This window comes from Calliphora vicina, chromosome 5, assembly GCF_958450345.1.
Source record: "Calliphora vicina chromosome 5, idCalVici1.1, whole genome shotgun sequence".
NCBI lineage: Eukaryota > Metazoa > Arthropoda > Insecta > Diptera > Calliphoridae > Calliphora > Calliphora vicina.
The window spans coordinates 87,040,883-87,053,777 of NC_088784.1; the positions used below are offsets into that span (position 1 = coordinate 87,040,883).

At 31.2% G+C, this 12,895-nt stretch overlaps 1 protein-coding gene across 1 annotated transcript; it reads right to left on the reverse strand.

Annotated features, from left to right (window-relative positions):
• Positions 1–260: 260 nt before the first annotated feature.
• On the reverse strand, positions 261–12,256 carry LOC135962147 (GTP-binding protein Rhes-like). The gene is made up of 2 exons (XM_065513913.1): positions 11,807–12,256; positions 261–590 (listed from the first exon to the last, which is right to left on the reverse strand). The coding sequence occupies exons 1-2, from the start codon at positions 12,254–12,256 to the stop codon at positions 261–263; spliced, it is 780 nt and encodes a 259-aa protein (XP_065369985.1).
• Between the last annotated feature and the right edge of the window lie 639 nt (positions 12,257–12,895).

The following is a 12,895-nucleotide window of genomic DNA, read 5'->3' on the forward strand; positions in this document are numbered from 1 at the left end:
ACCGCTTAGAAATGCAAGATTTATTTCCAAAAATTTTGATTCTGCCCCCCTGTGCGTTAGCTGTCAGAATAGTATTTTTCAACTTTATAGGAAATATTCTCAACTTTTTGTTAGTTAACCCTAATGTACATACAGACATATATACTTAAGTACTACAAAAAAATCTTATTAAATCTATAAACGTATTATTATTATTATAATTATCATATCCTGTATTCGCATTCTCATTCCATCCCTTCCATACTCTCAGTTTATTCCCTTTAAGTCATTGTACACGAATGACGCTTCAGGATGCTACGATGTGACGGACTTTTACTGCCCTTGGCCGACGTAAATGAGGGCAACGATTGACGTCGTCGTCTGACCGCCGGACTTAAATTATAGCGTATGTTGGCCTGTACCAACAGCTCTTTAAATACTTCCACTATGCCGGTATTTTCTTTGGCTGAACATTCAACATAACCACAGTTCCAATCTTCACACACCACCATTTCGGTGACTTCATGCTCCACCTGACGTTCATCTTCATTAATGTCAATTTTGTTGCCAACAACAACAATGGGTGGTTTCATACCTTTTTGACTGATGATCTTAAAAGAAAACAAGAAACATAAAAATATATAATTTAAATTTCAAAGGAATTCATTAATGCATGTTATTCATTATTATTATTATTATATATATTTTTTTTAATATGAAACATTGTGTTAAAAGTATTTTTTGTTATTGTAATCAATTTTACATAATAAATACGTATGTAGTTATTACATATTCTTTAGAATATTTGTATTAGACCAGACCTTGAAAAATATCCAAGTACTTATATATGATACCCTACTATTATAACGATCGATACTGATACTCTATTACACAGGGCAACAAAATCGAAAAAATGTTAGAGGCTTTTTAAACCTCTACACAATTTTGATGTATTGTGGCTCCAGTAGTACAAATATGGATCAAATTTTAAATTCTATGGAGAGGTTTTTTTTAAAAAAAAATTTTAAGTAAAATTTTGATTTTTTTTAGACGTTTCTCCACATAATTAATGATTACTCAAAAACGCTTAGTCCGATATTATTAAAATAAACTTCCAGAAATTTTGATTAGTATATCCTTTAATCCCCTTATTAGTTTTGGAGTTATAATAACAAATTGAAGCAAAAAATGGCCAATTTTTTTGTTTTAAAAAATCATGAAAAATCTAAAACGGTAGAAATTGTTCAGGTTTATTGCTTGATCGCCAAGCCACATATAATAGCAACAAAATGAGATATAGATCATAAAAATCGATTGATTCTTTTCGAATTTATTCACAATTAACTGAATTTGCTCATTTTCATAAAATTTTTGTTTTTTGTTTGATATACATAAAATTGAGTAGTTAACGTTCTTCTTTCGAATGATTGAATTTTGAAAACATTTTGCACATGCTATGTACAAATTTTTTTACAAGAAAATAGCCAATTTTTTTGATTTACAAAAATCATGAAAAATCTAAAACGGCAGATAATGTTTAGATTTATTACTTTATCGCAAAGCCACATGTAATAGGAACAAAATGAGATATCGAGCATAAAAATCGATGGATTGTTTTCGAATTTATTCATAATTAAGAGAATTCGCTCATTTTCAAAAAATTTTAGATTTATGTTTGATATACAAAAAATTGAATAGTTAATGTTCTTCTTTTGTATGAATGAATTTTGAAAACATTTATAATAAAAATTTTAAGCAAAAAATATATTTTTTTACGTTAAAATATCCAATTTTTTTTGTTTTAAAAAAAAAATCATGAAAAATGGAAAACGGCAGATCATGTTCAGATTTATTGCTTGATCGCAAAGCCACACGTAATAGGAACAATATGATATATCGGGTATAAAAATCGATGGATTCTTTTCGAATTTATTCATAATTTATAGATGTAATTTATTTATAATAAACAAACATAATGTAATTTTTTTTCGGACTTCATTAACCAATATTAACCAGAAGTAAAACAAGTAAAATATCTATATTCGGCTGTGCCGAATCTTATATACCCTTCACCAAATTATACTTTAAAATAAATTTTTTTAAATATTTTTAGATAAACAAAATTTAATTTTTTTTTAATTGTTTTTCAAATTTGTTTTAATTTTTTTAAAAAAAAATTTTTTTTTCCAAATTTTAAAAAAAAAAATTTTTTTTTAAAAAATTATGACAAAAAAATTTTTTTTAATCATTAGATATCCATATTGTCTATATTAATGACTTAGAAATCCATATATAGATCAAGCCACAAACATATATTTGTTTACTGTAACCATATATATGATTGATACAATCATGCGAATCATAAATTAACCATATTATGGTTACCACAATCATGTAAATGGTTACTGTGACAATAATATATTTAAAAATCTTGTAACACTATTTAAATGGTTACAGTAACCATGCCCAATTATATTTTTTCTCTGCGTGTGGATATTTGGCTTTTGTATCGATTCGGTTCGTCGGCATACGAACTCTTACACTTCGGGTTATCGTAATGGATACATTTTTCATAGCAAGTAATGACTTGGTGCAAAAATTATTTTCTTTTATAGCGGCCAAGCAGCATTTCGGACATGCAAAATCGTCTCTCTCGACTTCAATTCGTATGGTAGCCAATTTCCCTTCATTTGGATAAATTTTGCTGATGGCAAACATTTTGAAATTGCTGCTTGAGTTGCTCCCAATGATTTTGCAAGCTGTTGTTGAATTTGATAACAATCTTCATGGAGTAATGCCTTCAAAAATGTTCGGCTGGCCTAGATAATCTTTGTCTTCCGTGTCAAAATCACCACTTCTGAACCGAACAAACCATCTCTCGCAAACCATGAACTACGCGTGCAATTTGCTTCGTATAAATTTTTATACCCTACGCCATTATAGTGGGGAGGGTATTATGTGTTTGTGCAGATGCTTGTAACGCCCAAAAATATTAGTCTAACACCCACCTTAAAGTATACCGATCGACTTAGAATCACTTTCTGAGTCGATTAAACGATGTCCGTCCGTTTGTCCGTCTGGTTGGCTGGCTGGCTGTCCATGTAAACCTTGTGCGCAGATTACAGGTCGCAATTTTGAAGATATTTCGGTCAATTATTTATTATTTTTTCGGCCCAAGGCCCAAGCCTATTGAAAATGGCTGAAATCGGTCCATTATTTCACCTAGACCCCATACAAATGTCCTCCCGAAATTGGACTTTATCGGTCATAAATGTTTAATTTATATAGGTATCTACACAAATTTCGCTCCAAATAAATTTTATATATACAAAATTCATGTCACCAAATTTTGTTACCATCGCACAGTTTGGTAGATCGCAAATATAACTGGACAAAATTAATAAATCACGTTGGGTTCACTTCTCACTTATGAATCATATAAAAAATGAGTTCAAATATATAAACGATTATAAAACACCAACTTTTTTTCACAATGTATTTTGGGAGTTTTTACCCATTCTTCAAAAATTTTCTTTCGTGAAAAAGTAGAAGTCATACTGGAAAAGTGAAAAAATTTATGGCGGTCGCAAGAATGCGCAAGATGTTTTTGATTTACTTTGAAGTGAACACTTGAAAGATTAACTCAAATATAGTTTTACACCGGAACTATCCGGAATAAACAACTTTAACTCTACTTGAAAAAAGGAAATATTTTATTTTTTCTTTGTGTAGGTCATACTGGAAAAGTGAAAAAAAATGTATGGAGTTCGCAAAAATGCGCAAGATGTTTTTGATTTATGTTAAAGTGAACACTTGACAGATTAACCCAAATATAGTTTTACAGCGGAACTATGCGGAATAAACAACTTTAACTCTACTTGAAAAAAAGAAATATTTTATTTTTTCCAATTTCTGATCTCACAAAAAAATATTTTTTTTTTAATAGTTACAATGGAAATAATTAAATGAAAATTGTTGCATATTTCCTTGAAATAGAGCTTAATAATAATATAAACAAATTATGACAATAAAATCACCGTAGCCTTTTTAATCATAAACCAAAGTCACACAAAAAATACACTTCTCTTTGAAATCTTAATGTACCTGTTGACAACAACTGACTTTAAAGCTTAGTTTTTCCTAATCGGAGCTAAAAACCAAAAAAACAAAACATGAATTACAGTTCCCTATTGTATTGAGAAGCTCATTAAATGATCAGAAGGAATGTTGTTAGACATTTATTTTTTAATTTTGTCCAGCAAGATTTGTGATTTACCACAGTGTGCATCGGTCCATAATTAGTCATAGCTCCCATATAAACCCGCTTCCGAAAATCACTTTAACGTGCATAAATCTCTTAAAAATGTTGGTATAGACACAAAATTCAACACGAATAACTTTCAGATAGACGTAAATCACACGACTTAATTTCATGGTGATCGGTTCATAATTGGTCGTAGCTCCTATATAAGGCCCACTTCCGAAAATCACTTACGAATATAAATTATTGATATTTTAAAAGAAAAATATTTTTGCTCTTTTACTTAGTGTAGGGTATTATATGGCACATGGTTTTAGACCTCCCTAATTTACACTTATCGCATGCTTAAATTTGTATTGAAATTATATTCTTTGAAATGCTCATTCTAATATTCTTCTTACTTTATAATCAAATATTACACAATTCTTCATCACTCCCCCCACCCAATAATCATCATTTGTCCCTGTAGTCATTTCTTTTCTTGTCATTCTATCTTGTTGACATTCGTTACCTAGGCGTCAGTTTTATTGAAATATTTTTACATTGCCAAAAGACTTAAAATTGAAATGTTATTGATGTTTTTTTTTATTTTTTGGCGAGATTTTTGAAAAGCACAACGCAATTTGTTTTCTTTATATTAAAGATTCGTTATTCAATATAATATTTGGAGATATTTAAAGGTAGTTATTTTACATTTTGTTATTGTGCATTCAAATATGAATGCCTCAAATGTCAATACAGAGTGATATTGTAACAAAAACAAAATACATGTACAATGTTGGCACAAAGTACTGGCTTGTGATATATGCTGCTAGTTAAGGTCTAAACAAACAAATAGTTCTGAGTGAATGGACCGTACTATGGATTTTTAATATCATTTAGAGTCATCACTGGTTACAGAATTATAGTGTCCTATATAAAGATCGCTTCCAATGAATCAGTTGCGTTTGGTACAGTTTCCCTATGATGGCCTGGTCAGATGTCAGCAGCTCATACCTTTTGCTCCCACAAAATATAGAGCATAACCTTAGTGGCATGGATACTTGGCTTTGATATTGATTCGTCTGGTTGGTCAGGCTCCACATACGATCTCTTACGCTTCGGGTCATGTTGCCTCAAAGTACTTGCTTGTGATATTATGCTGCTAGTTAAAGTCTAAACAAACCAATAGTTCTGAGTGACTGGACCGTACTATGGATTTTTAATATAATTTAGAGTCAACACTGGTTACAGAATCAGTTGCATTTGGTACAGGTTCCCTATGATGGCCTGGTCAGATGTCAGCAGTCATACCTTTTGCTCCCACAAAAAACAGAGCATAACCTTAGCGGCATGGATATTTGGCTTTGATATCGATTCGTCTGGTTAGGCAGGCTCCACATACGATCTCTTACGCTTCGGGTCATCGTAGTGCATCCATTTTTCATCGCAAATAATGATTCGGTGATAAAAGTATTACTTTTATATCATCATTTCGGACATGCCAATTCGTCTATCAATGTCTCTCGGCTTCAATTAGTACGATGAATCGATTTGGCCTTCAGAAGTTGATTTTAACGAACATATCCATCTCTATCTTTTTTGCCATTTCGAAATAATTGAGTTTAATTTTTGTTTTAGTAGACATCTGGAACAAAAGTAATATTTCAATTGATCTTTTGATCCACATTGTGGAAGTATAATTTCACCAAATTTAGACCACATATAGAATCTGTTATTTAGATTGTTTTATTGAGGGGACAATATATAAGTATACTTTTATATTTTTGTTATTATTCGAATAATTCGATTAATTTGAAATATGTAATCGAGTAATTCTATTGATTTCATTTTAAATACTTATATAAGTACAAGTTAAAATCTCTCAGCCGAATTATTAATTTTATTCGAATAAAAGAAAAATCGAATAATATGTATACCCTAATGTTTACTTTTAAATGCATGCTTTCTAAAAATTAATGCAGTTGTTGAAAATTTCACAGAAAATACTACAGTTGATATGATAAACCGATTTTCGGATATGAAAAAATGCAACATTTTGAAAAATAACACATTATGGCATAATGTTGAAATGCAAAACAGTTAAATGGAAAAGGGGAGGGTTTTCTGCAGAAAAATGACATTCAAATGAAACTGATACATTAAACGATATACATATGTATATGGTTTCCACATAAAAATTAAGGTTTTTACACTTAAGAAAATCAGGAAAAAATTATTGATTTAAAAGTTTATTATTTACTAGATGACCCGACAGACATTATCCTGTCCAAGTTAAAAAAAATTATTATGTTCGATTTGTGAATTTGTGAGAAACGATTTGAAAAGGGAAAAATAGTTAAAAAGAAAGAAAAATAGTTAAAAAGAAAGAAATTGTCAAAAACCTAAAGCTACGTATACATACACAGTTTTCATATTCTTACAATATAGTCAATGTTTCAACATACGTTCTCATGATTGTATTAATAATTTTCTGAGCATGTTCCTGACAATCTGACAACCGTGTGTACGTAGATTAAGCCTTACAATAACAGAATACATGTACATATTTTGAGTTTTTATATATGTAAGTAATCGACTTTTGGTCTGAAAAATAAGTGATCACAGATCGAGCTCCTTTTCTTGATTAAACGCTTATTGGCCAAGTTATTAGCGATTTTAGATATTGTGAGTTTTTATATAAAAAATCTTTCTTTTTTTTGTCAGAAATATAAGTGATCACAGATCGAACGTCTTTTCTTGATTAAACGCTTATTGGCCGAGTTATTAGCGAATTTAGATATTTTGAGTTTTTATATATTAAAATACGTTTTTGGTAAGAAATACGAGTGATCACAGGTCGAGATCTTTTTCTTGATTAAACGCTTATTGGCCGAGTTATTAGCGAATTTAGAATTTTAAGTTTTTATATAAAAAATCGATTATTGGTAAGAAATATGAGAGATCACAGATCGTGCAGCTTTTCTAGATTAAACGCTTATTGGCCAAGTTATTAGCGAATTTAGATATTTTGAGTTTTTATATAAAAAACGATTTTTGGTCAGAAATATGAGTGATCACAGATCGAGCTCCTTGTCTTGATTAAACGCTTATTGGCCAAGAATTTAGATATTTTCAGTTTTTATATAAAAAATCGATGTTTGGTCAGAAATTTGAGTGATCACAGATCGAGCTCTTTTTTATAATTAAACGCTTATTGGCCAAGTTACTAACGATTTTAGATATTGTGAGTATTTATATAACACCCACCTTAAAGTATACCGATCGACTTAGAATCACTTTCTGAGTCGATTAAACGATGTCCGTCCGTCCGTCTGGTCGGCTGCGTGGCTGGCTGGCTTTCCATGTAAACCTTGTGCGCAGAGTACAGTTCGCAATTTTGAAGATATTTCGATGAAATTTGGTACATATTGAAACTAGATGAAATCGGTCCACAATTTCACCTAGCCCCCATACAAATGTCCTCTCGAAATTGGACTTTATCGGTCATAAATGTTTAATTTATATATGTATCTCCACAAATTCCGCTCCATATAAGTTTTATATACACAAAATTCATGCCACCAAATTTTGTTACGATCCGTCCATAATTAGTCATAGCTCCCATATAGACCCGCTTCCGAAAATCACTTTAACGTGCATAAATCGCTTAAAAATGTTGGTACACACACAAAATTCAACATACTTAACTTTCATATAGACATAAATCACACGACCTCATTTCATGGTGATCGGTCCATAATTGGTCATAGCCCCCATATAAGGCCCACTTCCGAAAATCACTCATAAATATAAATTATTGAAATTTTAAAAGAAAAATGTTTTTGCTCTTTTACTTAGTGTAGGGTATTATATGGTCGAGCTTGACCGACCATACTTCCTTACTTGTTATATAAGTAATCGAATTTTTGTCTGAAATATGAGTGATCACAGATCGATGTATTTTTTTTTTTTTTTTTTTGTATATAAATTTTATTTTCAATTCAATTTCATTACAATAAGTTAGCCTCAGCGCCTTAAAGGCATTGTTGAGGCAAGATTTATTTCTGTAAAAACTTTTGCGGACTATTGCGAACATTAAAAAAAAATTTGCCAAATCGGTCCAGGCGTCCTGCGATTTTAGATATATCGAAAAAAATTGACGTGGTCAATTTTTCTTTCAGTAAAAACATAAATTGGATTACTATGAACATTTAAACAAAAAATTAGCCAAATAGGTGCAGCAGTTTTTCGATTTTGGATAAATCGAAGAAAGTGGGCGTGGTCAATTTTTCAAATTCATTGGATCCTAAAAAAAATTGTCTAAATCGGTCTGGCCGTTCTCAACTGATGCAATTACAAACGAACGACATTTGATTTTTATTTATATTGATAGATATTGAGTTAGTTCCAATCAAATAAATATGGGGAATTACATGTCATTGTACGTGACATTTGTACGCCTATAGAGTGGAATAGATTTTGCAAAAATAAGAGTATCTGAAAAATAAGTTGGTCTTTATGTTCCATTTAGAGGGTACTATATAAAAAAGATTGAGCGAAATAAGGGTATGTCGTACGTGACATAAAACGGAAGTAATTTTGAGGTACATGTAGAAATATGTGAAAATTTTCGAATCGTGATTTCTTTTAATTTCTTAAACTAAACCAAATATTTTTCCTTCACATTCAGTCATATCTAAACAAAAACAATCTTTAGATGATTTTATAATAAATAAAATTTAATATCGTACGTGACATACCGTATGTAACAGATTTTCTCTTATAGTAAATATATGTATACAAAAACTAAAAATATAAATGGTAAATATATATTCGATTTCAATAAACAATAGCAAATTAATCAAAATAATAGCAAAAAAACAATCGGAGTGAAATTCATTTCATACTACATGTTAATTGGGAGCTTTGTTTTCGCCGCAATCTTAGCATAAAACATACAAATTGAATTAAAAAATTAAATATAGCCAGTTTGAACTACTTCCACGTAATAACATTTTAGTGTTTTCTCCTATTCAAATCATCTTGAAACTAATTTTCAAGGGTTTTTGTTTTTTCAGTCGTGTTTGTCATTCTCGTAGAAATTGCATTTCTTGCTATTATGGGAGTGACGTCAGAGTTCAACATGTCAAAGTGGTTTAGAAACATTTTTATGTAAATAATTCGGTGTCTCGGGAACTACTAGAGATATCGTAACGAAATTTCATAATGTTGGAGCTGAGGTATTTTTGAGTTGACTTGCAGTTGTTCAGTTTCGTAATCGAAATGTGGGCCCTGAAAGTTGATCACTTCTGGCCTCACTTTATCGCCAAAAAATGTGATCTGAATGATCTGAAATTTAAAATAAAAATCCTTGAGAAGATCTATAAAAAATACGCTTACATGTGTAAAGTATCTCTTTTAGTTCAAGAGATATTTGGGTTTACTTATTTTTTTATCTCACTCGATTTTTTTGTTTTTTTAAATATGGAGGGTCGAATTTTAAATATCAGCTATACTTGTGATTAAATTCTGAATAAAATTAAAAACAACTTGCTAACAATTATCCCGTCCCTTTAACAAGTTACACGCATCCAAAGTTGGAACATGTAAAAAGGAAACAAAATTTTTTTTTTGGAATTATAAACAATTTTTATGTAATCCGGAAGAAGAAGGTAATACAAAAGCGTGTAAAGTAAAATTTTTCCCCCCAGACCTTTCCAAATGTGGCCAATTTAAAAAAAAATTGATTTGAGCACCGATCTTAGATAAAGCTACATATCTGCAGTAGTTCCCGAGACACCGAATTATTAAAAAACAAGTAAGAGAGCTATATATATTCGGCTGTGGCGAATCTTATATGTATATCCCTCACCAAATTATACTTTAAAATACAAATTTTAAATATTTTTAGGTAAACAAAATTTTTTTTTTTCAAAATTGATTTTGAAATTTTTTTATTTTTTTAATATTTTTGAAATTTGTATATCCTACACCACCACCTTACAGTATACCAATCTGCTCAGTATCACTTTCTGAATCGATTTAGCGATGTCCGTCCGTCTGTCCGTCCATGTAAACCTTGTAATATAAAAGTCTCAATTTGAAAGATAATTTTGTATAAGCTCTTCTATTGACCCAACGACGAAGCCTATTGAATTTGGTTAGAATCGGTCCATTATTTCTCCTAGCCCCCATACGATTGACCTATCTGAAAATAGTTAAGCACTCATAAATACCCTAGGTATATAGATATCTAAACCAAATTTTGCAAAAATAATTTTTATATAAGTCAAATTCGCCTCACCAAATTTTGTGATGATCGGTCCACAATTAGTCATAGCTACCATATAGGCCCACTTCCGAAAATAATTTTAATGAGTGTAGATTTCTTAAAAATATTGGTATTCAAATAAATTTCAATATAAATAGGTTTCAATAATACAGAAGTCATGCCACCTAATTTTATTGCGATTGGTCAAAAATTAGATATCATATGGTCGGGCTTGACCGACTATACTTTCTTACTTGTTTATTTTAATTTTTTCAAAATTTATTAGTAAAGACAAAAAATTTGTTTGGGTAAAAAAATTCGCGTTTTTGATCCATTGTAGATCCAAATTACTATAGCCTTATATACATCGTTGCAATGGACTTTGAAATATCTATCATTAGATATCCATATTGGCTATATTAGTGAATTAGAAATTGTCCCGTTTTTTTATATTTCAGGATATCAATCACGTTTGTAAGTTATTTGGGGGCTACGAAAAGTTGATTTCAACATACAGACGGACAGGCGGACATAGCTATATCGACTTCACTATTTATAACGATCCAGAATATATACATTGTAGGGTCGCGAATGAAAAATTTAGAAATTACAAATGGAATGCAAGTCATGGTGAAGGGTATACAAAAAAAGTTTCTAAACTGTGCTTGCGCAGAAAGTTGATCATATAACATAGAAACATTATCATTATTGATGATTAATTTTTAAAATTTTAATATGTTTTTTCAGAAAAATTAATAAACAAATAAAAATTTGGCTATGCCGAATCTTGTATACCCACATGTATATGGGGGTAGGGTCAATATGGACCGATCCTTAAAAAAATTTGGTAGAAAGATTTATGTTCACGATATTAATTATTATAAGGCAATTATGGAAGTTCAAGTCATTTTCTGAAGGGGACCTTATGTGGGGACTAGGGACATATGTTGCCCGATTTTCGCCATACTGAAATCATGGACCGATATGACCCATTTTTCATACCAAACAAACTTTGTTAGCCAGCTATCTCCTTTCGTTGAAGCCCTATCGTGTTTTCAGCAGACGGGCAGACCAACGGACATAGCTAAATCGTTTTAGAATCTTATGAGGATCCAAAATATAGGTCTGCAACAAATCTTTTGATGTGTTACAACCGGAAGGACAGTATCAATATACCCCTCGTCTTTTTTGATGGTGCAATGTCATGGCAATGACCTTCAACAAATCAATCAAATCAACTGAAAAAGCAGTTCACTGTTTTAGGAATTAATTAATTAATTTATTCCACTTATTTCTATCCACAGCTTACTCACCATATTACGTAATCTTTCCACCTCATGCCACGACTCTTTGTCATCGGCGGCATACACCAAGATGAATGCAGCACCCGTCGTTATGGACAACGTACGCATTGCTGGAAATTCAAAAGAACCCGATGTATCCAGTATGTCCAGTGTTAGAGCAGAACCATCAGCCAATTCATACTCTCCACGATGTAACTCTTCGACGGTTTGCTTGTAACGTGTATTGAATTTGTCATAAAGAAATTGTGAAATGATGCAAGTTTTACCGACTTTGGCAGCACCCATTACCACAACACGATGCTGTTGCTTGCGCATCAGATGTATTGTGGAGCCGTTACTGTGGTTGTTGCGTTTGCTGGGCGGTGTCGAGGAGGGATAATCCGCACTGTTGGCACGCGGCTGCGACTTCAATACCGATGTTAACGATGATAAACGCAGACGTTGACATGGACCCGGCATAATTGTGGTTGTGCTTTGTTGTTTGTTGTCTCGATTTGTTTTCAATGCAATTTTTGATTGACAGACACAACAATGTTTATGGTGTGATTAAATGAACCGGACTCCCGGCAAAATTGCTATTGTTTGGCTTTAATACAGCACTCTGTGTTGGCTCTGCAAAGTATGAGAAGAAGAAAAAATATATAAAATTGAACTTATTTGTGTTCTTCATCATAATTGGAATTATTACTAAGTGCGACTATGTATGCTTTATATTAGTTTTACATAAATATGGTTCTTTTTTTTTTTGTATTGCAACGTGTCGCTGTGGTTTGCCATTTTTGTTTCTTTATTTATGTTTTTTTTTTGTATTCTGGAATTTAATTAAAAATTGTTGCTAAAGTTTTTTTCTTTCCTCTTTATACTTTGCTTAAATTTAATAATGAAACTTTTAACGATTTCCCTCTGTTGTTACCAATGACCTTTGGCTGATGCAAACGGTCGTTTTACATCATCTTTTTCATAAAATTTTTAGGCATTCGCTTTTCTAAAAGTAATTACAACAGTCTTGGCCATAAAAACAAAAAGCGAACAGTCAGCAGGACAGACAAGTTTTATGTGGAAATACAAAATGTAACATTAATTTCAACATATAAGAGT

Bases quoted from the DNA above. Each gene is read 5' to 3' on its own strand.
- LOC135962147 (XM_065513913.1), bottom strand. From the start codon at position 12,256: ATGCCGGGTCCATGTCAACGTCTGCGTTTATCATCGTTAACATCGGTA. The intron at 591-11,806 runs GTGAGTAAGCTG...TTTTCTTTTAAG, and splicing joins TGGAAAGATTACGTAATATG to ATCATCAGTCAAAAAGGTAT.